Source organism: Dermacentor variabilis, chromosome 6, assembly GCF_050947875.1.
Source record: "Dermacentor variabilis isolate Ectoservices chromosome 6, ASM5094787v1, whole genome shotgun sequence".
Taxonomy (NCBI): Eukaryota; Metazoa; Arthropoda; class Arachnida; order Ixodida; family Ixodidae; genus Dermacentor; species Dermacentor variabilis.
This window is the reverse complement of record NC_134573.1, coordinates 20,092,944-20,120,694: the sequence shown is the minus strand read 5'-3', so window position 1 is coordinate 20,120,694 and position 27,751 is coordinate 20,092,944. Positions and strand designations below refer to the sequence as shown.

Genomic DNA, 27,751 nt, shown 5'->3' with positions numbered 1-27,751 from the left:
AGGATTAAGCCATGACCATACGCTCGTGATTCCCCATGAAGGAATGGCTGCTCAGAGCCGCCTAACTGAGCGCTGCAGAACCGGATCGAGCAGGCACCGCGCTTCCTATTTTACAGTTTCTACGGTTGAGATGCAGCGCCTCATACTGTGACCACCACGAACAATTGTATACATTTGTGTCATAGCTGTAAAATGCAGACAATGGCGTTTCTCTTTTGTTCCTTACTCATTTGGCTTCATTATGTCCTGCTTAGGTGGCTTTGAGACATTATGTTTTTTTCTCCTGAAATATTGAGCGGCGTCAGAAAGGGTAAAAGAAAGCTCACAACGAAGGTGCTTTGCGTTTTATAGACATAAAATAAACAGTACTAACATATTGCCATGATTGTTAGTGAAGGCGCCCTGCTTGGGCTGGATATTTCGAAGACAGACGGAGCCGAATCAGACTATTTGTCGGCACTCATTACCTTTCAAGCTATTGCACGTAGGAATGATTTCTCCACCGACTGTAATTCAGCTGGGAACTGACCGGACACTATCTTTTTGATGTCGTCTTCGGTGACCTTGCCCTTCTGGTTTTCGTGGAGAATGACGAAAGCGGCGGCCACCTCTCCGTACTCGGAATGCGGTAGTCCTAGAACGCTCACTTCAGCCACGGCCGGGCACTGGCTCAAAATCAGGTTTTCCAGCTCGGCTGGAACCACTTGGTTGTCCATGCATTTTATTAGCTCCTTCAGTCGCTCCAAAAAGTAGAGCCGGCCGTTGTCATTGTAGTACCCCATGTCTCCTGCACGAAAAGCACAGACTGCGACTTATTATGTGCTAATAATGTCGATTTATATTTTATTTCAGAACAATGCAGGTTATACGCGGCCATTTTCACCATTAATTTAGCAAATGTGTGTTAGTGCTTGTGTTTACGTCATGTTGATGTTTACTGTAATATTCAGAGGACGCAAGGGAGGTCTATGCTTTGTGCTGCTAGTTCATCTGCTACTTGCTGGAAAAAAGCTGCGGCACAACGCCGTCCTCTACTCGTCCTATCACTACCACAAGTGACTGCTCCAATTTTCTCCGGCATTGCGACTTCCTTCACCTTACTCTATGCACCCGCTCTTTTCGTATCCACTCAGGGTTAGAAAGAAATCCATTTGTGGAATCCTGAATTGTCCGATCTTAACACAAAATACCAGCATTGTTGGTTTATACCGTGAACACATGCTCAGTGTAAAACGCAACCCAGAAGCCTTGAACAGCAGGCATAGCTAGGGCCCAGCGATCCGACAACTGCGCAGAAAGTCTTGTTGAGTGGTCCGTATGACGAGCAGTGGCTTTTCTGTGGCACGCAACACACCTATGTCCTTTGCTCTTATCGACGCTGGTGAAATTCGCAAGCATGGAAAATGCGCCTTGCCAGACGAAGCGATCTATACTTGCAGTTGTGGCGATAGTTTGTCGCCACATGACCCCCGGTGGAGTATAGAGACTCCAGGGTCCGTGTAACGTGTGTATATATATATATATATATATATATATATATATATATATATATATATATATATATATATATATATATATATATATATATATATATATATATATATATATATATATATATATATCATGGCGGAAAGGTGCAGCGGTCGGCCTGATTGATGTGCCTCTAGGCTGCTGCTCCACGCTGGGGAAAGGCTTTCGGGAATAAGAGAGATAATACGTGCAGAGGAAATAGGGTGGTGGTATGGTGAATATGAGGAGGGCCGCACAGCGTACAGTTTCTATGCAACACGTACGTGTATATTTAAAAGCACAACACAGTCATCTTCGCGGGCAGAGGTTGCTGCAGTATAGCTACTAGACTGTCTATAGCCTTCATAATTTTTGCCGCTGTTAGCGACAGCAGCATATTTAAACCACACAGTAGTAGTTGCAGGGAGTCGATTATTTGTCGCAGCATCGCTTTGATGAGTAGAGTTCGATGGTGATATCTGAGTGCACTGTCCTTGGTCGTGCTGACCGACTAAGGCCCGTGTGTGCGGTGGCAAGCGCGGCATACATTCGATTCCAAGCTTGCGCGGCTGGCTTGGAGCAATGGTTTGGAGAGATATATCGATGCCGATTCAACTACTTTCTGCTGGACCTGCGGAATCGGAGCAAAGGAGCTCTCATTTGGACCTACAGCTTATCCATGCCGACGACGCGTTCGTCTCCTCCGGTGTTGCAGTGACGCTGCCACCTCCTTGCGGGGCATACTTGTCTTGCTCATTTGGTTCAGTATTTCTTTCCCCATTTTCTGTTTAGGACAATCCATGGAATTGGCCTCTTGAGGTCTATCGCAATTCCAGCACTTCATTTCATTTACAGTGCATGAAAATGCATCATGGCTGCGACAAGTGACAGCGGAAGCATGCCATCTGGCCTGTGCCGACAGCGCTGATATGGCCTAGCTTTAAGCACTAGTGACATTGTAGTGGTCGGGGCACATAAGGACGCAACGGATGTCTCATGTAGCCCACCTTGAGATGATCAGGTAGCGTGTCTCCCTCGAAAAGAAGCTTGACGCTCGTGGAGCGACCGAAGCGGTGAAAATAGATAACTTTCACTGTTGAAGACAAGCTTTTGTAGCTCTTCGTCGCGGATGTCAATCGCGACATCGGAAATAACACCTGCCCTAGTGTGACCACTGTGCACGACGAACGATAGGCTTTCGATGTGTCCTAGTATGCGCATGGGTCTCAAATTTTCTAGGGCGGTCTGCGTCGCTACTTCTACTGTGACTACGTTTTTCTTACTGCTGAAACACACTTCCTTAATTCCTGGCGGGGTCACGTTACCAATGTAGGTGTTAAGAATCTGTCTGTGTACAGAATTTAAATTCTTAGAGACAACTAGAGGCATAAAATCAATCTCTAAGTCGGAGTAGGTGGTCCGTTGGGGCTCTGCTTATTCACGTCTTTGGTTGTCTTGTAGTATTTTCTCTTCAGTCGCTTGCCGTCCGCGACGGTGTAGTCATTGTCGGAGTCCATTAGCTCGCTGCTGGAGAAACACGAACCGGACATCTCCATGGCAACGTTGCAAACCTCAGAATCTATCCCTGCGAGACGCAGTGGAAGAGGCATGCTCGACGCGAGTGATGGCGTGACGTCTGTCATCGCCTTGGACGGCTTCTCGTCCAAGAAGCACAATTAAGCCTCCACTATGATAAAACTATCGCAGCAAGGCAAGAGGCGACGCTTGCTCAGATAACTTCGTCTTCGTACCGGTGAATGTTCGGTGGTAAGAACTGTAGTGTATGGTGAGGGCAGAAATGTAGAAGGTCGATGGCCTACTGGCCGGGCGCTGGCTGGTTTGTCTATGCTGGCTTCAGCCTCCCGATGGAGACGCGGAATTCCTATTTGATGCACAAGGTGAAAGCTTTCTCGTCGCCATTTATAGCACTGTCGGTGTAAGGTAGTTGGACAGAAGCCTGGATTGTTTCGTCAAGGAGAAAAGAGTGCGTACATGCTGCAAGATCCTTGAAAACGAAGGACGTCGGCTTGGAATGACGCGCTGCCAGCGACGAACGGAGAGTGGCCATATTGCCTTGGAGCCAGGCCATGAAATTCGAGAGATAGGAGGTGGCCGCGTCAGAGGACAACGAGAGAAATAATAAAGAAAGGGCGGTGGTACGCCTTAGATGAGTTGTTCAGGTACCGCTTGAATGTAGGGCTTGGAGTTGGTGCGTAGACCTAGGGCGGCGGCTGGGAGAGCCTCGAGCCCGGTTTAGTTGTGATGGCACGTGAAGGCTGCTTTGAATTGCCGACGAAGCAGTTCCGTCAACGCGTTGGCGTAAGAGTGCGAACTAGTGGTCCTCAATAACTCAACACACTTGGCTTTCCTTTGAAAGCTGAAGAGTTCGGATTAAAATTGCTCTCCTTGAACGGTCGTGACGCGGCGAGGGTTACCAAAACTGGATATCCAGCCCGTGAAGCAAGCAGACACGATGTCATCTGCGGTGATCATTGGGTCATCCGCCATCCGCCATCTATTAACTGTTGCAGTAGATGGCTCTGAGGCAGTAGCAATAACGTCCAGCTTGAGGAAATGACCCAATGATGTGCAGGTGAATGCGTTGGAAGAGTTCAGAAGGCTCGGAGAATTATCAGAGTGGTGAAATGACGTACCAGGTTATTTTGACACACTGACACTGAATACAGGTGCAAGCCTAAGTACGAGAGTCACGCTTTGTGGAAGTCCAAAAATACCGGTCAGCCAAGAGGCTTGTGGAAACACAGATACTAAGACGGATGAGATTGCGCAGCTGATTAAAGGCAGGTGAAGGTAACCGGCAGGACTTGCAAAAGAGGCAACGGAATGTGATGAGGGCACGTAGGGTCTAGGTCAACCAGTGGTAACCTAAGGACGTGTAGTTCACTCAGGGACGTCACTGGTCGTTCAGGGACGTGTAGTCCTTGTAGCTTGACTAAAGAGACACTCTTGAGCAGTTGCAGTAGTTCAGCGTCGTAAGTCTTAATTGGTTGCGGATATACGGAGGATTGAGTCCGGCACCTAATTTTCCTTCCCACTGGCATGCCGGATGTCGGTGGAAAACTTGCCAGTACATGACCGCTGGTTCTGCTTTATTGAAGGAAGTGTGTCGCGTCGTTGAGAGAAGGCTTGCAGTCCGCATAGATGATGAAACGCTGTGCTTCGAGGATGTGGTGAAAGTGTTGAATTGCCTTGCAGATGGCATGGTGTGCTCTTCAGTAGGCAGGCCAGTTCGCCTGCACCAGGGTTATAGTTGTGTCAGTGTGTCTGGCGATGGAAGGGGTTCTTTATTGGGTGGCGAGTTTGCTGGATAACTCCAAGTTGTCTCAGGTAGTTTTCATGCCCTCCGGAGGGCTGCTCCGATGGTAGTGCTGGATGTTTCCGTGAAGAGCCCCAAGAAAGCCTCTGGTATTGAATGAGACAGCAGAATGGCATCGCAGATCGGCTTTACAGTCCTTGAAAGCTTGCGTTAATGGTGGTATCCAGGTGATGGCTTGGTTACCTCGTAGACCGGCCAAGGTATCATGCAAGGGAACCTGATATGCGGATGATTTAAGCATTAAACACCTGCAGAAGTTAAGCATGCCAAAGAAATGGTTCGTATTCTGGGTGGCGTTGGCCTGAGGATAATGGTTTACAGCCTAGATGCGGTCAGGCAATGGTCGGGTCGTTTGTGCAGGCACTTGATTGCCCAGAAAGATGACGAAGGGTGCGACTAGTGTGGTACTCTGTACATTGATGAGTAGGCCGTGGTTAACAAGCTGGTAGGAAAGTAGGTACAGATGCTGATGGTTGTTCTTAGTGTTCCAAGAGATGACCAGGACGTCGTCAAGATCGATGAAGTAACTGGTCTGCGATCGAGGCCACGAACAACTTCATCGATGAAGTGTTGAAAGCTTTTCCTCGCGTTTTTAAGGTTGAAGTTGATAAAGGGAAACTCGAAACAAACCGAAGGGCTTGATGAAAGCAGTTTTCTGGAAGTAGTCCTGTTTGACAGGAAATGGCATATAGGCCTTGATCAGATCAAACAAGAGGAAGAAATGACAGCCCTATATGCGGTAGGCGAAGTAATGTGTGGGACGAATGGGGTAACGGAAATGGTGCGGGCGCATAGGCTACGATAATCTCCGTAGGGTCACCAGCACGCTGTAATTTTCGGTACCAGGAGCAGCCATGGTTCCTCGGAGTGGTGGGTGATTCAGTCCTTTAGCATAGCGGTGAGCAGGGCAGTAAGCCGGAGGGCACGCGGTGGTGCGAATGCAGCGAATAGTGTTCTGGTGCATTTCGTGACGAAGCCAGCTTGGACAAGTAAGGTCTGGACATCTTGCGAGACGGGTATGGAAAGGCGATAGACTTGAAATGGCGAGCACCTTAACGCTGTGCACATTGGTTGTTGTACTCGGGCCTGGTGAAGAGAGACCTGTTTTGGCGTGCGTAGGGGAGGCGGTCGTGGTGAATTTACGGTAGGAGGTTGTAGTACGCGAGGGATTGATTACCGTTGCTTGACTGGCTGATGAGGACAATGACAAAATTCCGAAGAAAGCTACAGTGTGCGCCTTTTAGTTGGATGTCCAGATGAAGCGGGCCTTAAACCTTGTTGGGGAATGGGTTTGCTACACTGATTTCAAAGGACCTAGATTGACAGTGAACGTAAAGGTAGCCCTGTGGAGAACAGCACACGTTGGAGCCTCAATCGACGTGGAACCGATGTGTGGTTATTTGGTCGGCCGCAACGATGCGCTGACTTGCAGGTTGGCAGCACGCGGCCGTGATTACGGGCTACAGGAGGCTTTCCTGATATCTAGTTGAGGAGTACGGTTTGAATTTGCGGGCTCTGTCTCCGAAGCTTCGATGGTAGCGCAGCAACTGGCGTCAGCGGGCTGCGATGAGTCGAGGTTGTGTTGGCTACTTTGAGGTAATAATTGGTGACATGACTGCGAGCGTCAAGACAGATTTTGTAGGACGGTGTCGAGCTGTTGGGTGATGTCGTTCATGCGGCAAACTAGCTCAAAGGTGCCAGGTGGTGCGTTGATGGCCTGGGTGGTAAGATATAGCGGCGAAAGGCAGAGACCAATGATGCGGTCGGGGATATCAGCGGCAGTGTCTACTGGAACGTTTGAACGTGTCGTTAAAGCCGTTGAAGCCACAACGTTCGAAGTAAGGGGTCATGAATGTGCCTGTTGCTGATGAGAGTGCGCATGTGGGGGATGAACTGCGACGACTTTCAGTCGCCGAGTTCTTCGCACTGCCGCAGTTTCCGTACCTTCTGGTCTTCCAATAGTGACAGCCAGCGGATGAGTTCAGCTCTGAGGTGCCGGTAAGCGGTGACCTCTAGTAGGTTGGCGAGGATGCTCCCGACTTCAGTAGCGTAGTGGCAGTCAGGGTGGCCGGCGACGGATATGTTGTGCGTCCAGTTGTAGAAGACGCGCGCGAGGAAGATCTAGGCGTCAACTTGCAGGATTCAGACTTTAGATGAGTCATCCGAAAATTGCGGCAGTTCCGCGGCGACAAGGCAGTCGGTCGGGCTGCTTTCGAGCAGAGCAGAGCACGCGGGGTGCTCTCTTCGCGCAAGAGATACTAGTGTTGATTGTGGATCAGCCATGGTGAGCCCGGTAGCTGCTCCTGGAGTCGTTGCACTAGCTGTTGTCAGGCGACGATGGCTTACTGATGGGCCATACAGGTGCAATTTTTGCGTTTTCCGGGCCACCAATGTGGGATCATGAAGCAGCGGTTCCCAACACAGAAGGCCAGCACATTCTGGTTTATTCCTTCACGAAATAACAACCGTAAAACATATTACAGCAGTATTGAAGCAGCAGTCGTAACTGCGGTTCGGTGGTCCACACGACGCAGACTGGCTCTTGCGTGGGATGCTGCCTACTTATATGTTTTGCTGTCATCCAGGCTGGTATCGTGCGCATGCGCGGAAAGTGGGCCTCGCCGTACGAAGGAATTTGTGCGGCGAGAGGGATGTCAGAGCTATGCGTGCAGCCATAATGTATCACCACACATCGAAGTTTGAAGTTTATTCTGATAAAAAGCATATGCAGTGTTGGGTATGATATTGGAGACATGGAGGTCCCATAGGGAAAACAATTGTGCGGGGACCTCCTTGTTGTTCTAATGTGGCTCTAGTGGAAACAGGGGCGCTAAAACGCAACGCTATTCCAAACTGTTACTATTCCATTTCTTCAGTCAGTACTCCACGATTGGCCAAAGTGTTTTGGGCGACCTCCACTTCGCTCTTCCTTCACCCGAGCTCATAAAAAGCATGAGAACTCCCATTTGCTTTGACGTGTACACATGGATTATGCAAGAATAAACTCAACAAGCAAAGTGATTATTTTCGATTCTATGCATTTATTGCCGTTATCCCACCGCTGTTAGTAAAATGGTTTCGGGCTACGCTAAATTTGCCGGTATGTATATCCATAAGCGCGCCGTTCCAAAGGCGATGCCAATAAATCATCATCATCATGTCGCCGACATCACACAACCGCGGGAATTCACCACGTCAAAGCAGCGACGTTTACGACTTAAAAACGCATTAGCATGCCCAACAGAACTTATCTTTTCTCTGAGTAGCCGAAAAGTGCCTAGTTACAAGAATAGACGGTTACTGCCCGCCGGTCATTCTGGCACTTTCTACTCGGAGCTGCCAGGAAGAATATATTTATTTAAGCATCGTACAATTTGCGAGGCAGGATAACGTTGTCGAGCCGTTTTGACACATTTTATGACTCTTATTCAGCTCTTATTCGCTGAGAATGCGATATAGCAGTATTCTTAGCCTTCCGTTACCCGTCACGGCAATTTTCGACCAGCCCGCGCAAGCTAAGCGAGGAAAGTGGGCCAATCACAGGCACCAGCCCCATCCCACTCATCTGGTTATCTACTGTCACTATAGTGTGCTAGAATGAAGGGAAATGTGCTTTTGCATGCGGAGAACGGGCACTTTGGGCGATTGCACCACGAGGCTGCAGCAGGCCTGGTGACATAAAGGGGAAGCCGAATGCTGCAATAAGGAAGCATGAGCACCTTGGGTCCACAATAAATATGAGGTGGTGCACAGAATCCGGAAAGGAGTTATAGTGATAGTGCATACGCTCTAAAATGCAATTCTCTGCTTAAAATCAGAGATCTTGTCGGGGTTGGAAGTTAACCAAAGATCGGTAAGCCCGTTGACATTGCGGGCCCATAGTAAAACCATAAACCAGGCAGTGGAGGGTGACATGGGTTGGACCACTTTTCAAGTCATACAAGTGAAGAGCAAAAGTAGCAGAAGTACCTGTACCTGAAAAGCGTAGACAGTGAACGGAGGAAATGGTCGAGAAAGTTGGTAACTAAGAACAGGGTAATTGAAAGTGTAAATAGACAACCAGGAGTTATCAAAAAGGAAGGGTCATAAACAGCTAGAGACAATGAATTGGATGAAAAGAATGGAAACAAATAAGACAACGGCTAATTACAAGAACGAGAATAAAGCAAATAGAAGGAAAAGTTGGTACAATAACACAAAGGGCAGTGTCCGCTATTTGGTACTCGAGATTGTTGCCTAAGGTCCAAGCCATACAAGAGAAAAGCTTCGAAGCAAGATGAGGCATATGTCTCCTGCAGAAATAATCGGGTGGGCCCCTCGGTCCATCCTAATGCAATGCGAACGAATTCGCCATGAGGCCCGTAGGTAACGTACCGCTTCAAGAAACGCTTGGATTTAAAGGGGACGGAAGCCTCAAATGGTCAGTCGAAATAAGCAAGAGGCGTATCTGTTAACAGATAACCCACCCCTCCCCAAGATGGTCGCCGCCCTTGAGAGCGGCATCCAGCAACTAGACCCCAAAGTGCGGGAACAGGTCAGACTGAAAGCAATCGGCATAATAACGTCCAATAACAACCGCAGAAGAAAGCGCAACTTATCTTCCGACGAAATAAGAGCAGTGAGAACACTGAAAGAAGATACAAGCATTGTAACCCTAACGGCGGACAAGGGGAACTCAACCGCTGTTTTGAACATAAAGGACTACGAGGAAAAGGCGTCCGCCCTATTTGACAGCCAAGATTACGAGAGACTAAAGAAGGACCCCACTACGAGAACCCAGTCTGTACTGAACAAGACGCTGATTGAAATATTCCGTAGCCATCCAAATTCTCGAAATCTCCACCTAAAATTAATGTGTAGGAACGGATCCGCCCCAGCTTTTTACGGCTTGCCAAAACTCCATAAACCCGGAATCCCCTTACGACCAATCGTAGACTTTCCGTGTTCCCCACTACGATCACTATCAACTTACTTGCATCAGATCATATCACCACTCACCGGAAGGACAGCATCGCACGTGCGCGACTCCGAGAATTTCATCAAACTCACATCAAAAGTACGTATCGAAGATGATGAATGTCTGGTCTCTTTGATGTAATCTCTCTGTTCACAAGAGTACCCATTAAGTTGGCTGTTTCCGCAACTAGGGATGCCCTGGAACGCGACGATATGCTCAGCGAGAGAACTCCTTTGAGGGTAGACGACATCTGCCGCCTTCTCGAACTGTGCCTGTCCAATACCTATTTCACCTTCCGAGGCAGCTACTACAAACAGGTTAAAGGAACTCCTATGGGGGCCTCAATTTCCGTTGCCATGGCTAACTGAACTATGGAGAGCATCGAGGAGAGAGCTTTAAATACTTTTTCCCCGAAACCAAAAATCTTCCTCAGGTACGTGGATGATTGTTTTTGCATCGTGAAGGGGAGCCAAGTAGAAAACTTGCAGAAACGCTTAAACTCCATAGACCCGGATATACGGTTCACATATGAGCGCGAACAGAACGGATCACTCCCATTCTTAGACGTACAAGTTGCACGAAAAGGCGGCATTCTAAAATTTTCAGTCTACCGAAAACCAACCCACACAGGCCGCTATCTTCATTTCCAATCCGACCATCCGGCAAACCACAAGCCGTCTGTTGTAAATTCTTTATTCAAACGAGCCGAAACTCATTCCTCATCGGAATCGGATCAAAAGAAAGAAAAGAGAACTGTTCTCAACGAACTTAAGAGGAACGGCTACACAGATGACTTCATTCGAAAAACAATCAGAAAGCAAAAAATTGCCGACGATTACGTTACTTCCTAATGCGAAATTTGAGCGCAGCAAATAAGCTGTTTCACCTTTTCGATAGATTGAGGCAAAGAAATCGAGCAACACATGTATTCGCTATCACAGAATTTTTTTTTATTTTTCACACGTATTCCTTTAACAAAGACAACACTAACAGTTCTTGACAGTCATGAAGGAAGCTTTGTGGTCGGAGAAATAGACTGATATATGTTCGACTTGGTACACCAATGCTTGATTCTCAAAGACGAGATCTATACAAGTGCCTCGCGAGGTTGTCACAGCCGTGGGACGCGTTACGAGCGAGAGGAACGGGATGTTCTGCCGCATAAGTGTTAGGAAATTGCTGTTTGTCTTTATGTCAAGCCACCACCGATCTGGCTCTCTGATTGCCACCGCACAGGGCGAACGGCAGCGGCAATTTCGGCTCGGGCGGTGCACATATACAGATCCGCCGCCACCGATCTGGCTCTCTGATTGCCACCGCACAGGGGTTGCATTGGAGGAGGAGCGAAGAAAGGAATTAAGTTCGAGCCGGCGCTTTGACAACCGGAGACTCGCAGGAAGGGGGGGAGGGGGGCGGCGTGTACACCAAGCGGCAAACGATGGGGGCAGAAGCGCGCGCAGCAAGCGGACAACACGATAAAGGGAGGAGGGAAGAGATAGCAGCGACTGACTGATGCCGCTGACGCCGATAGTGAGTCAACCCCAGCTGCGGCGTTGGTTTCAGGGACAACGAATAACCGGCGCGTCGGCAACTGAAGAGCACCCTATCCGCCACACAAGAACAGGGGGGGGGGGACCCTTTCCTCCTCTTTCTGCATGGCGGCGACGGTGTTCTATGCAGTCACGTTATCTTGACTCTCTAGTGGCGTCAGCGGCATCCAGCGGTATCAGTCGGTCGCTGCTAGCGCTGGGGGGATGAAAGGGGGGCGGAGCTGGTTACGAGGCCGACGACGACGCCGACGCGAAACCCAGGAACGGACGCCAAAGAGCTGCGCTCTAAAAAGAAGAAGCAAAATGCGGGACCTTCAGCCGTTGACTTCTCCCCAACCCCAGAAGCGAGTGTCCATCCCGTACGTCAGAGGTACCAGCGAAGCACTCAGCCGAACATTAAAAAAAGAAGGCCTGGAAGTGGCGCACAAACCAATAAACACTTTCAATATCCTCCTCCCGAAACCAAAAGATCGTCCACCTAAAGAAAAAAATTACCGACGATTACGTTACTTCCTAATGCGAAATTTGAGCGCAGCAAATAAGCTGTTTCACCTTTTCGATAGATTGAGGCAAAGAAATCGAGCAACACATGTATGCGCTATCACAGAATTTTTTTTTTATATTTCCCGTACTCCTGGATCATCTCGACGGCGGCGACGGTAAGCTTCTGCTTCGGCGGCACGCACGTCTGGATTCTGACGGCGACGGCGCTGGGCCTCTGCTCTGGCAGCTCGTTTAGCAGCAGCAGCAGCAGCAGCAGACGGAGGACTTCCATCGGTCGTCTTGCTCATGGCTCAGAAAGAACTGGCAGATAATTTCGCAGTGGCGAACGGCAGCGGCAATTTCGGCTCGGGCGGTGCACATATACAGATCCGCCGCCACCGATCTGGCTCTCTGATTGCCACCGCACAGGGCGAACGGCAGCGGCAATTTCGGCTCGGGCGGTGCACATATACAGATCCGCCGCCACCGATCTGGCTCTCTGATTGCCACCGCACAGGGGTTGCATTGGAGGAGGAGCGAAGAAAGGAATTAAGTTCGAGCCGGCGCTTTGACAACCGGAGACTCGCAGGAAGAGGGGGGAGGGGTGCGGCGTGTACACCCAGCGGCAAACGATGGGGGCAGAAGCGCGCGCAGCAAGCGGACAACACGATAAAGGGAGGAGGGAAGAGATAGCAGCGACTGACTGATGCCGCTGACGCCGATACAGGGGGGGGGACCCTTTCCTCCTCTTTCTGCATGGCGGCGACGGTGTTCTATGCAGTCACGTTATCTTGACTCTCTAGCGGCGTCAGCGGCATCCAGCGGTATCAGTCGGTCGCTGCTAGCGCTGGGGGGATGAAAGGGGGGCGGAGCTGGTTACGAGGCCGACGACGACGCGAAACCCAGGAACGGACGCCAAAGAGCTGCGCTCTAAAAGCTCAAGGCGTCAACTACAAACTCAGTTGTGCCGACTGTCCGGCGTCGTACATCGGGGAAACCAAAAATCTAAAGGAAAGGATCAGACAACACGAGAACGTCAGAACATTCAACCGTATTCGCAGCGCCGTCGCTGAACACTCTGAAGACGCCGACTACAAAATTGCGTTCCAGGAAACTAAAATCCTTCAAACAGAGACGAACTGGCGAAAGAGACTACTCCTGGAGTCATGGCACATTCAGAATACGGGGAATAACAAACCGCGAGAAGGGCAACCTACCCTTGGTGTATGTCCATGGCCTTGGCGACATGACGAAAAGAAGAAAAGGACGCACAGCCACGTAGACTCCCGCTTGTTTCACCAACACAAAAACGTCGGCGCAACCCTGTAACCTCCACCCCCCCCCCCCCGCCTCCCATCAAGGGCACCCTCGCGAGCACTCTCCCCAGCACCGGTCATCCCAGCACCACGGAAGCCGTCAACAACGCCCCCCCCCCTTTCCTTTTGTTTGCCCCCACCTTTCCGTCTGTGAAGCGTCTCCCCACCTCCCGTGCTCCCCCTTCCTTTCTTTGCAAAAGAAGCTTTAAAAGCGGCACACCCCCACCCCCGAAGAACAACCCCCTGAAGAAGGAGCCGAATGGGCTCCGAAACGTCGGGCTAATAAAATTCAGTTAATTGGTTGGAGTCAGTCTCAAGTCCTAATCAATTTCCCAACCAGACAGGCAATTCTGTCGAAATGTTTAGCTTCTAATCTCGTCCCTGCTTCTCTTCCACCAATATGCTAAACGTCTATTGCTTATCTCGACTGCTGACCGGTTGATGCTTCCGTCCACTTTAAACCCAGGCGCTTCTAGAAGGTGTACGTTAGCTACGGTTCTCACTGGGTGAATCGCATAGCATTCTATTAGGATGTGCTGAGTGGTCTCTGGATCTTCGCTGCAGCATACACATGCCTCATCTAGTTTTGAATATTTGCTCCGGTATGTTAGCGTTCTTATGCAACCAGCTCAAGCATCAAATTGCAAGGTACTGCCCTTTGTGTTATCGTACAGACTTTCCCTTCTAATTTCTCTCTTACCATTCTTGTAAATCTACACGGATCTTTTTGTTTTCATTCTTTGCATCGCATTCACTGTCTCTGTTTCTGTGATTTTCGTTTTGATGATTCCTGGTTGACTCTTAATTGCACGCGGGGCTAAAGACACTGCTGCACACGCCCCAATACTCTGGCACAATATATTTTCACTGCTCTAGCATGACCCCACGGAAATCCTCTGCCTTTCTCCGTGTTTCTCGCTTCTTTCCAGCCAATTGAATAAGCAAAACCGGCCAAGGTAGGCAATGCTATTCTATTCGAAAGCAAACGAATGTGACCTCCTATAAAAGAGTAGAGTGGCTGTTTAAACAAGGTTGCGGGTGACCCGCCCGATGCTTGCTTCGGTGGTTACGTTAATTTGGCGTCAAGAGATTGTAATAAAATCACATAATAATAGTATCATTTTAAAGGGCCCGAGGCCTCGTGTTGAAGCATGCCTTGTTTCTAAATAATAAGTACTTCAATGTATGTCTATGTCTTGCGTAAACTTCACTTGTAGCAATTCAAATATTTGTACTTACTGTAGTTTTTATTTCTATACCATGTGTTTCTTCTCTTTAGTACGCACTTTATCCCACTCGTAAAAAGTATAGGTCTCTCAGGAAATCACGAAATCTTTCCGTTCATCATCAGTACGTTCGCCGTCCCCTTCCGGCGCGATCCCACCACACCATCATGGCGCCGGAAAAAAGAAGACGCTGCAGTCGCCAAATGGTGGCGCCCTCAATAAAAGGGTATATGCCCGTCCTGAGCCCCCTCCAGACGCGGCATGCAAGACATCGACAGCAGCAGTTCAACAGTCACAGGAAGAAAGCGTTCTTTAAAACATCATCAATACTGGCGGCTGTCATGACGCTTATGAAATTAGAGATGATAGTAATGATGCAAGCAGGCAGGTGTATTCCGAAGACTCTGCATGGTACAAATGAGTGCGAGTAAATTATTAGGACTGATAAACACGAGATAATGTGTACGATGGCTGAAGGGTATACTTTACGTAAAAGGCACCGTCGAGAAAAATTTTGCCATGGGGCGACGTCTCGCAGGTCAAATGTTAATTTCAATGAAGAAAGTCTAGAAAGACGACAATTGTTAGAAAAAAATAAACTGAGTGCTGTGATTACGGACAACACCTAAAAGTTTCAGTAATTGTTTGTAAACTCCTAATTAAGATAGTGACTTTTATGTTTCGCCACTTCATACACTGAGCATGACCCCCATTTCCACCGTATATGAAGTAACTGTCGCCTGCGGTCCTTTTGTGACTCCGGGAAAAATCGCGAGCAGCGATAAAACTCTGGCACGCTTGAAGCTGCAGAATTTCCTACTAAGGCTAATACATAATAAAGGAAAAATCCGACATCCACCCGTTCATAGCAATTGCTACAAAGGAAACCCATAGGGGTTCCTCGAAAGAGAAGCCTCACAGTTGAAGAAAAGTTCATCCTGGTCCGGGATTCAAACCTGGGACCACCCGGAACCCGTATGGGTTTCCTTTGTAGCAATTGCTGCGAACGGGTGGATGTCTGATTTTCCCTTTAATAATTACGTCGCTCCACCTTGCGGGTTTCCGCATAACTACTACGTCAAAGACTAATACTGTGCAGAGCTAAGGAAAATAATTATTTATTTATATCATACATACTGCCAGTCCCGACGGGAATTTACAGGAAGGGCACATACATAACAAACCTGTTAAGTGCTAGTATAAGTAGAAAAAGAATAAGTCATATGCAGCATAATTCTGACTGTTACGAAGAAATTAGACAAAACCGAAAAAATTACGAGAAATCGCGAGCGTTAACAGAAAACTCGATCTCTTACTTAAACATTATAAGAAGCGAAACGCACGTGGTCAGAACAATCACAAAAACACAGTCTTGATAAACATGTTATACAAAAATGCAGGCGCCAATTATTTTTACAGCTCATCTGTTTGAGACAGGCAAATGGCTTTTAAGTAATAACAGGACATTATTTAAATTATTACAACCAGGCGTACATTTTGGCAGGCTATTCCAATGTCTGTTTACCTGAGCAAAAGATGAGTAGTTAAAGCAGTCGGCTTTGAATCGGTATTCCTGTACAGTGCGGGTACGTTTGTGGCGCGTGTGTCTAGTTTCCATGTTAGGCAGGTGCTTGGAACACTCAATGTTAGCCTGGTTGTGGAAAATTTCAGAAAGCATTTTCTGATGTACGAATTTAACGTGGCTCCGCAAGTTGAAAAGCCCGGCTTTACCAATTAATTGCGAAAGAGAATAAGATGAACGTTCCTTTTTTTAAATATGAACGTAAATGCGTGTAATTGAACGCCTTGTGGTTAAATAATTAATTTCCTTGAAGATGAGACTCAAAAGACGTGAGCGTATGAAAGTATTGGTCTAACAAAGGCCTTGTAGTCTAGCAGCTTTGTTTTGTGGGCTACTGAATGGAGACGTCGTTTAAGAAAGAACGAAAGAAAGAAATAGAGTTTTTTTAGTGTTGATGATGTTACATGATTTACCTGTACCTCGCATCTGAGTTCATTTGATATGAATGATCCAGGATGCTTGTACTCTTCAAAGGAAGTAGGTGTCATGATTGGTGTAATTAGGATATATTGTTACGTCCAAGCGCGTCAAAGGGACGCGGGGATCAAGAAGAGAGGGGAAGAGGAGAACGAAGACTGTGCAGCGGCCATTCCTGTTCTTCGTAGCCTGCCGTTCCTGCCCTCGCACGCCTAAATAAACCCCTTTTCCCCGTGCTTGTAACAAATTGGTGGACGGTGCGGGGTAAACCTCGTAATCACGGAGCCTACGCTGCTACAACTTCGCCGAAGCCGTCGACTTGCCGGACTTCCGCCACCCTCACCTGCCATGCCTGAATACGCCTGCCAGATTCCTGAAGGATCTGACGCGGCTTCAAGGCCAACACCTGGTGTTCCGTGGCAATACTACCGGGTGCCACTCACTTTCGGAGGAAAAGCCGGAGAAGATGTCGACGAGTGGCTCACGAACTACCGAAGGGTGAGCCGGTCTAACGGTTGGAACTCGACCGCACAGTTGTCCAATGTTGTGTTTTCCCTTACCGACACAGCGCTCGTCTGGTATGAGAATCACGAAGACACGCTCACTTCGTGGGAGCTTTTCGTCGAGGAGCTCAGAGCGTGTTTTGGGGACTCTAGCGCAAAAAAGAAACGCGCTGAACAGACGCTTTCGCAAAGAGCTCAGATTCCCGGCGAGACCTGTACGACTTATATCGAAGAAGTGCTGAAATTGTGTAAAATAGTCAACTCTCAGATGTCTGAAGATGACAAAGTGGGACATTTGTTGAAAGGAATAGCCGAAGACGTCTACAATTTTTTGATCGGCAAGGAAAGCTTGGACTCCGTGTCTGACGTCATTCGCCACTGCAGGACCTTTGAGACGTTGAAGATGCGACGGATAATACCGAAGTTTGGTCGCCTGGCTAATGTCACAACGGTGGCGAGTGTAGACCCGAGCTCGTGTGTTGACCTTCCATCCACTATACGGCAGATTGTTCGCGAAGAGTTGCTCCATCAGGAAGAGATGTACCGTTGCACACCCGGCATCACTGGCGCGTACTCACCACACGAGATGAGAAACACGGCCGTTTCGACCGCATGGCAACCCACGGTTCACTCAGCGACCATGGAGTATAGGTCTACCCCACAAACGAGAGGGACCATGAGCTATCAAGGTCATGACTACGGCCAACACCCACGCCGCACGCAGGCCTCCCGGCGGCCGATGCCTAGCCATGATGAATGTCACCCACCTGCTGTCTATGCAGTCGACAGCAACATGCACGACTACATGGAAGAACATCGCAATTCGAGGCATCTGCCGGTGTGTTTCCAATGCGGTGTCGCGGGCCACATAGCGAGGTTTTGCAATCGTCGCCCAACAACGTGGAATGGTCGATCCGGATTTTCAACAAGGCCCACACCTCCTACGAGGACAACTCAACAGCCGTACACCACCTCTTGGTCAGCTGGCGTCCCTCCTGGCAACGATTACTGGCAGAGAAGCTTCAGGAGCCGCTCGCCGGCATCTGACAGGAGTTTGACGCCACCGCCAACTTCTCGTGCACCGCGTTTACGTCAATCGCCATCGCCAGTGCGCCGCTCCTCCTCGCCTTCACAACCGGAAAACTAGCTAGCGCGGCCGATGGGGGTGAGGTCGCTCGACACGTGCTATCGACAGAAATGCCCCCCGCAGTTGCTATGATTAAGAACAAAGTGCATGTACTTGTGGATGGTGTTCCTACAATGGCTTTAGTGGATACCGGAGCAACTGTATCCGTAATGAGTCTCAGTTTTAAAGGTCGGTTGGGGCGTAAAGTTGTATTTCGGTGGGACCAGGCTGCAACGTTTTGTGGAGTGAGCGGCGAGTCGTTGCGCCCTGTTTGTGTGTGCACTGCTGACGTATCCTTGGCTGGCGGAATTTTCGCGACGGAGTTTGTAGTTATTCCCCGATCGACGCACGAAGTGATTTTGGGCATCGACTTTTTGCGACAGTGTGGTGCGACCGTCGATTGTCGCACGGGGGAAGTTTGCGTCGATGGCCATGTTTCGTCCGGGCTCTTAGAGGAGACTTGCCGTCAAGGTGAACTTTGTGTGTCTGCAGATACTGTTGTGCCTGCGTCCACCTCTGTGTGCGTTCCGGTTGTGTGTCGCGGTGAAGTTCCAGACAGTTTTGATGCCTCCGTAGAGCCAATGCATCTCAATTGTATGAAGAAGAACGTTTTTGTCCCTCATTGTGTGGTATCCATCGGCAACGGGCGTGCTGGCTTGTGGACGGCCAACTGCTCGGCAGAACCCATCCTGCTTCCAGACGGCTTGAAACTCGCCTACTTTACAGAATACACGTCTTCGTCCGTAGCCGTACTAACAGATCGGTCGTGTGAACCTGCTGACCTTCGCCACGTCTCAGACAAAAAGCTTCTGTCTATGATAAACAAGTCACTCAGCACAAGGGAGCGCCATACCTTGGTGGATACGCTTTCTAAGCATCTGTCAGTGTTTGACTTTGCGCAGCCGGACAAAGCGTTCTCGATCCCCGAGTCACGAACACGCCATACTATCGATACGGGATCTGCGCGCCCGATCAGGCAAAAGCCTTATCGCGTGTCGCCTAACGAGCGGAAGATAATCGGGGAACAAGTGAATGACATGATGAAAAATGGAATAATACAAGAGTCCTCGAGTCCTTGGGCAGCTCCGGTCATACTTGTCAGAAAGAAAGACGGTAACTGGAGATTTTGCGTCGATTATCGAAGATTAAACGCCGTGACTAAGGATGTCTACCCCCTGCCCCGGATTGATGATGCAATTGATTGCCTGCATTCGGCCTCTTATTTTTCTTCAGTGGACCTGCGCTCAGGATATTGGCAAATCCCGATACACCCGGCAGACAAGGAGAAAACAGCCTTCATAACCCCGGATGGATTATTCGAATTCAATGTGATGCCATTTGGGTTGTGCAACGCTCCAGCAACCTTTGAAAGGTTCATGGACACCATTCTACGTGGGTTAAAGTGGAACATCTGTATGTGCTATCTTGACGACGTTGTTATATTTGGGCGCACATTCAATGAGCACAATACGCGCCTGGATATTGTCCTCGACTGCATCAAAAACGCTGGCCTGGTTCTGAACTCCAAGAAATGTAACTTTGGTGACCGTCAAACACTTGTGCTGGGACATCTTGTTGACAAAGACGGTATCCGGCCTGATCCCCTCAAGACGGCAGCTGTCGAGGCATTCAGTGCACCGCAGTCAGTGAAGCAACTTCGTAGTTTTCTGGGTCTTTGCTCTTACTTTCGCCGATTTATTCCTGGTTTTGCTGACGTCGCTTATCCTCTGACAAATCTGCTACATAAAGACGCACGGTTTGAGTGGACACCCGAGTGCGATTCTGCATTTCGTCAGCTGAAGTTCCTGTTAACCTCCCGACCTATCCTTCGCCACTTTAATCCTACTGCGCCAACAGAAATCCACACAGATGCTAGTGGCGTTGGTCTGGGTGCCGTCTTGGTCCAACGCTATGACGACCGTCAGCACGTGATTGCTTATGCAAGTCGCTCATTAAGCAAACCTGAACGCAACTACACGGTGACAGAACAAGAATGCCTCGCTGTAATCTTTGCGGTTCAGCGATTTCGCTCGTACTTGTACGGACGCCCATTCCAGGTCGTCACAGACCACCATTCCCTGTGCTGGCTCGTGAACCTTCGCGACCCTTGTGGTCGCCTTGCGCGCTGGGCTTTGAGGTTGCAGGAATATAACTTCACTGTTTCCTACAAGAGTGGCCGAAAACACGCTGACGCAGACTGCCTTTCCCGTATGCCGCTTGCCACGACGGACTGCGACGCAGACGATTTTGATCATCTCGTCGCTTCTGTGACACCCGCTTTTCCAGATATCGATGCATTCAAAGCAGAACAACGGACAGACACTAAATTGGAGCCACTCTTTACTTCTGCCCATTCAAGTGCAACAAGCAGCTACTGTGTACGTGACGGGCTCCTGTACAAAAAGACCTACTCAAGCACGGGTGCACGCTTCCTTCTAGTGGTGCCGGAGCGTCTCCGGCCAGCAATCCTTCAGGCTATGCACGATGACCCTACCTCCGGTCACTTAGGCACTGTGCGCACACTTTATCGCATTCAAGAACGCTTTTACTGGCCCCGGATGCGACATTCGGTTGAGTTTTATGTCGCCAGCTGCATACAGTGCCAACGTCGGAAACGCCCAACCACTGCCCCATCTGGTCTCCTTCAACCTGTGCCGCCTTCCAGCTCACCCTTTCGGCAAGTTGGAATTGATCTGTTAGGCCCTTTTCCAAAGTCATCTAAGGGGAACCGCTGGATAATTGTCTGCGCCGACTATTTCACATGCTATTGCGAGACGGCGGCTATACCATCAGCAACTGCCACCGAAGTGTCGCTTTTCTTACTTCACGCTATTGTTCTACGACATGGACCGCCTGGTGTTATCATAAGCGACCGGGGACGTCAATTCACGGCGGATATCGTGGAAGAGCTTGTGCGTTTATGTAACTCGCACCTCCGGCACTCGACGCCGTATCATCCGCAAACGAATGGCCTCTCTGAGCGCACTAATCGAACAATCACCAATATGCTTTCCATGTATGTTGCGTCCGATCACAAGAATTGGGATGAAGTTTTACCGTTTATTACTTACGCCTACAACACCGCCAAGCACGAGACAACCGGCTACAGCCCCTTCTTCCTTCTATATGCTCGGCCGCCCCAGTATACGCTCGACACTGTCCTCCCCTTTTACCACCACGAAAATCCTACGGTCGCCGATACGCTATGCCTCGCTGAAGAGGCTCGGCGACTTGCGCGTCTGCGGACTTTGGCATCACAAGAAAACTCCAAAGCCCGCTACGACGCACGACATCGGCCTGTTACATATCACCCTGGTGATCTCGTTTGGCTTTGGACTCCCACAAGGAAGCGCGGTTTGTGTCAAAAGCTGCTGGCAACCTACGATGGACCGTATGTTGTCATCGACAAAGTCAGCGAAGTGAACTATACTCTCGCGCGCCTCACGAACACTGGTAGACGTTCTGCTAGGACACAAGTCGCGCATGTCGCACGGTTGAAATCATGTACGCCACGACAAGCTAGTTGACTCGCCCAGGGGGCTTTGTCTGCGAGGGGAGGTATGTTACGTCCAAGCGCGTCAAAGCGACGCGGGGATCAAGAAGAGAGGGGAAGAGGAGAACGAAGACTGTGCAGCGGCCATTCCTGTTCTTCGTAGCCTGCCGTTCCTGCCCTCGCACGCCTAAATAAACCCCTTTTCCCCGTGCTTGTAACAATATGTTGTTTCCTCGTTATTGTTAGTAATGATGACATTGCTACATTCAATCTCATCTGCCGCTGAATGCACCATTCTTGGACCATTTTGATTTTAGAACATTATCGAGGAAGACGTCGTCATCTGAACAGCTTACTTTTTATATGTGATCCAGAATTCGGCAGAAGTCTTATATTAATCTTAATAGATGAAGGCAAATAGTTAATAAACATGAGGAATAAAATCCGGGCAGGACACTACGTGAGGTACACCTTATATAATCTCATTTATTTCGCATTTTTCTTGGTGCGTTTCGACGAACTAGCTCCGGTCGTTTAGGTATGCACCAATCCAATCAGTAGTTGGCCCTTCATCAAATACTGCTTCATTTTATATAATTAGTTTTGGACGCTATACCGGAATGTTTTAGAAATGTCCAGTAACATGAGGTCAATCTACTTTACAGTGTGACGGGCTAGTCACATGTTGTGTATAAATTAAATTATGGGGTTTGACGTGCCAATATCACGATATGATTATTAGGCTAGTCGCAGTGGAGGACTCCGGAAATTTCGACCAACTAAGGCTCTTTAAATTGCACCTAAATGTAAGTATACGGGTGTTTTCGCATTTCGCCTCATTCGACATGCCGCCTCCGTGGCCGGGATTCGAACCCGCGACCTCGTGCTCAGCAGCTCTCCACCATGATGGGCTTGGTGGCACGACAGCCATGACAACAGCCGCTTACCTGCGACGCCTTTTCATTCTGCAGGTTCTGCTCTGGCGTGGCCCTCGACCATGCGACAACGGATGCGCTGGCGACATCCCGTAAGTCTGTTGGCTCCCGGCTTGGCCAGACGCAGCAGACGACCTTGATTTGCCGCAGCAGACGACCTTGATTTGCCACACCGGACGAAGCGCACCCCACCGACATCACGAGGGACTGCTACATCCCGCCCCAAGATCCGTTTCGCTAGCCACCACCTTGGCTCTCACTACTGCGCCCCCTGGTTCAACCGTTACCAAGCCACCAGATAACGTCGCCTTTTGCCCAGGACTATGTAAGTGTGACACCATGCAGCGCGGCATTCTATGGGCTCGGTGGCACGACAGCCATGACAACAGCCGCTTACCTGCGACGCCTTTTCGTTCTGCAGGTAAATTATCAGTATTCATTGTATGGCCGACGTACTCGTTATATGGCCCTTGTTGTGCTGCCGAGCCCACAGTGTTGTATTGATATTGCTTTCGATTGTGCACGTGTCCTTCATCAACTACTAATACTGTCCGGAGACGTCGAGTTAAACCCAGGTCCAAGCACCCGTGCAAGCGAAACGCAAACATCCAGTGACATAATGACAGCACTGACTGAAATTCAATCTGGCCAAGCTTCACAACTAATAGAAATGAAATCCCTGCAACGTAAGCTGTCCCAGAGCGACAGCGCTATAAAGGAGATTAAAGAGCGCCTTGTCAAAATTGAAGAAGACTGCGCATCCCTGGTAGTAATAACAGAACAAGTTCACGATATCCGGACGCTTGTCGATGAAAATGCAAAAGATATATCATTGATTAAGGCCAGGCTGGACGACTCGGAAGACCGCGCGTCACGCTCAAACCTAGTATTCTTTGGATTAACAGATCGCGAACGTGAAACGTGGGCCGAGTCAGAATCGTTAATAATAGATCTATGCTGTAAAGAATTAAATATAACTGTTCAGCCGATGGACATCGAACGTGCCCACCGTTTGGGCGAATTCAAAGTAAACAACAACAGGCCAATTATTGATTATTGTAAAACATTCACATTTCAAAGTAAAAGAACAAATTCTCTCACAGGGTAGGAAACTCAAGGGCACTGAATATAGAATTTCAGCAGATTACTCTCCTAACGCTCTAACAGCTAGAAGACGTTTAGTCGAATTCGCCAAGACACAACAGAAGCAATTCAAGCTCCGACATGACAAGCTAACTATTGGAAAAAAAGCTTACACGTTTGACCGCAACGCCCAAAAGGTTGTCCCTCGTGCTTTAAATGTCAAGGCCCCAGCAATGTTAACTCCAAGAAAAAATTATTTTTCGTTTGTTTTTACAAACATTACAAGTATTTTTCCGAAGCTTCACGCTCTCAGTAATCTTGCCAACACAACAGAGTCTCACCTAATTGTTATTACTGGAACTTGGCTTAATTCTACAATAGAAGACTCTGAAGTATTGCCATTTTTCTCTAATTTCAATATCTTCAGGCATGATCGAACTACCAAACGTGGTGGCGGCGTATTCATTGGCACTCATAAGGACCTTCAATGTACTGAAATTAAGACATCGTCCTCGCTAGAAATTCTCTTCGTCCTGTGTAATGCCTCTTACCCACCCACAATAATCGCAGTCTGCTATCACCTCCCTGGTAATGATTCTAACTTTGTTGCAGAATTCCACGAAACATTGCGTTCGGTAACTGAATTGCATCACCACTCTCCGATGTTACTGTTCGGTGATCTTAACTTCCCCGCCATAAACTGGACTAACCTAACATAAGCAACTTCGCAACACAGTACCAAAAGCGATTTTGTTAACTCCTGCCTAACCTTTTCATTAACGCAACTTGTCAGTGATCCTACACGTCAAAGTTGTAATTCTTCTAACATACTCGACCTCATTTTTCCTTCTGATCCTGAAAAAGTTTGTGCAATGACGCATTTGCCTGGTCTTGGTGATCATTCTATAATCCATGCATCGTCCTCCTGTCAGCTTACACAACCTACAAAGATAACCAAAGTGATCAAACTCTATGACAAAGGGAATTACTCGGCAATTAACTCGGAACTCGCAAATTTTGCTGCTTCATTCCACACCAGTTTTTCGATGCGTTCTGTCGAAACTAACTGGCTGCTTTTTAAAAAACAAAATGCTCGATGTGTTCGCGAGATACGTACCCGTTATCACCCTAACCGAAAAACAGTCATCCCCGTGGTTTAATATCACACTAAAGCGTCTTAAAAATAAAAAGAAAAGGCTTTTTCGTTTCGCTCGGCTAAACGATTTAACAACGCAGGCGCATGGAATAAGTATTACCTTGCAGAAAAAGAATTCGAAGCTCTAGCAAATAAAAAAGACGCACTTTTTTTTCGCAAACGCTGCCGTCTAAGTTAAGAAATAGCCCGCCAAAATTCTGGAAGATTACTAACCCTAATAACTCCGAGCCATTAGCTCTGTTTGATGAACAAAACCATCGTATTCCCGATTGCGACATTGCTGAACAACTTAACCGCACTTTTTCTTCCGTCTTCACAACTGAACCTGTTAACATATTACCTCGCTTCCCTCTTTCGGAGCATGCAGTCATGCCTGATATTACCTTTTGTCCTTACGGCATTGAGAATCTAATTGATTCATTAGAACTTACATCATCATCTGGCGTCGATGAAAGAAATGTTAAAATGCTGGAAAACACCAAAACAAATGTGAGCGCGATGTTATGCGCTATTTTTCAGCAATCATTGTCATCAGGAGTGGTGCCGGAAGACTGGAGAGTAGGCAAGATTGTTCCAGTGCCCAAAAAAGGTCCTCCATCGTTGAGCTCTAGTTATCGCCCCTTTTCACTCACCAGTATTTGTTGCAAACTAATGGAGCATGTTATTTACTCTCAGATCGTAAACTTTTTTAGTATCCAATAACCTCTTTCACCCATCTCAACATGGCTTCCGTAAAGGTCTTTTATGTGACACCCAACTAGCTTTATTTTTTCATCATCTAAGCTCCAACCTCGACTTGAACGTACCTGTAGATGCTATTTTGTTAGACTTTGAAAAGGCATTTGACAAAGTTCCACACCAACGGCTACTCCTAAAACTTCCCCGTCTCAAGATTAATCCATTTGTACTAGACTGGATACGTAGCTTCCTCACTAACCGACAACAGTTTGTATTTGCTAACACACAGTCATCTAAAAGATCTTCTGTCCTTTCGGGGGTACCACAAGGCCCAGTTCTCGGACGACTACTCTTTATAATTTACATTAATGATCTTCCTACTGCGATCTCTTCTAACATTCGATTGTTCGCAGACGATTGTGTAGTTTATCGACGCATAACTAACACTTCAGACATGCATTTGCTTCAAGATGACCTAAAACACATTGAATTATGGTGTAACAAATGGTTGGTGTCTTTAAATACTAAAAAAACCTCGCCAGTTTCTTTCCATTGCAGACAGCATCACCAATCAGGGAAATACACCATATACGGCGCCGAAAACTCATCCGTAGACTCGTATAAATACCTCGGCATAACCTTTTCAACTACCCTAAATTGGTCACATCATGTCGCTAACTTAGCCAATGCCGCGAATCGAACCCTCGGTTTTCTCCGCCGGGATCTAAGACTTGCTCCCCCATCATTAAAATTGTTAGCTTATGTTACATATTTCCGCCCCAAGTTAGAATATGCATGCTCTGTCTGGGATCCTCATCAACATAACCTATCTAATACACTAGAATCAATTCAAAACCGTGCAGCCCGGTTTTTATACTCTGAATATTCTGATCATGCAAGCGTGTCTCAACTAAAATCCCGTGCCGGTCTTACTAATCTAGAATCGCGACGTCTTATTTCTAGACTGTGTCTTTTTCACAAATTCTATCATTCACCACTCCACATCACTTCAAGGCTGCTCTCGAATCACTGTTTTGTTAAAGCCCATCCCTCATGTAATACCCCATCTCTGGGGCCTTTGAGGTATAATAAATAAATAAATAAATAAATAAATAAATAGCCACTGAGAAACCACGGCAGGTTGTTGTGTACCGATTCGGTTGCGTGACAATTTACAGACCTCACGTCAGTTAACAGACCACATTTCCCAATTCAACGTCATGTAAGCAATGGATTTTTATTAGTTCACCCAGGAAACCAGGAAAACAAGCTGCACCCTTCGTATACCCAACAACACACTAAAATTAACAGAAAAATATTTCAATTATAATTTTCAAGATATTACATAAAGCTCCACAGTTCAAACATTCTGCAGGCATTACACACAGCATGGGCCCCATTATCTACAAATATGAAACTGCTGCCGCCTTTGGTCCTCCCAAGGTAGCTGAGAGGGGTCTCAGGCAACGCCTACAGAAAGGCCATCAACGAGCATATAGAAATGTCACGTATACCCCAATCAATGCAGACACTGCAACATGTCTGTGCAAGCCCCTCACAATTTTCTAAAAGTATACACTTCGTAAGTAATCCAGCATTTTGATTGTCAGATGGTGGGGGCTGGGTGTAACCCTGGAAACCGGCATGAGACGTTTTTCACAGGTTCTGTTCGGAGCTACAGCTTCGGTGTAAGATAATAAATACTAGCGTAAACAGAGTTCGGCTGTCTACAAATACTCATTTTTACTCGAAAAGTATTTTTGTATTTTCCTGAATACAAAATGTTCTGTGATCATCACCACACTCGAGGAGGAAAGCTTCTGCTGGGGGTTCTCCGTCAATCGTGGTTCACTAACGTTAGGCGCTCAAGGTATGGAGAGGCCTCACAGCTATTCTATTCGGCCTTAAGAGGAAGCTTTAGCTCGGGCCCAACTCCAACGCGGCATATTCAAATACATGTAAAACACAAGAACGTTTTTCTGAGATAACCCTTTGGCCGAGTTTAATGAAGTTTGTTGCATTTGACAGAGAAAGTGAAATTATAGTCACTGTTGAAGCGGAATTTCGATTTATGTCTTGAATTTGGCTTTAAAAAATTTCCAAAATTCGAAAGTTTGAAAAGAATAGATGCACGAAGTTGCATCAAGAACAGGTATTGCGGTTCTGTAAACGGCATCTATTAGATCGTTCATTATTAGATCATGTCAATTTATATCTTACGTGAATTTGTTACATTGTTTACAAGGGTTCTGCAAAAGCTGTATTTCCAGGCTACAAAATTTTTTGAGATTCATGTTTTGAAGTTAATTTTTCCGCTCTAGATGTACTATTAGATGGAATTCACATAGCTGTATTGTAATTATTAGTTGCGGAGTAACAGAGTTGTAAACTTGATAGTTT

The 27,751-nt window shown here is 47.8% G+C and overlaps 1 protein-coding gene across 1 annotated transcript in view; it reads right to left on the bottom strand.

The window, feature by feature from the left end:
* LOC142584680 (putative 4-coumarate--CoA ligase 3) overlaps positions 1-27,751 on the bottom strand; it is a 45,559-nt gene that overhangs the window by 6,030 nt on the left and 11,778 nt on the right. The window contains exon 3 of the mRNA XM_075694867.1: positions 530-787. Within this exon, the coding sequence (XP_075550982.1) occupies positions 530-782 (253 nt within the window). The 5' untranslated portion in view covers positions 783-787. The remainder of the gene's footprint in view (positions 1-529; positions 788-27,751) is intronic.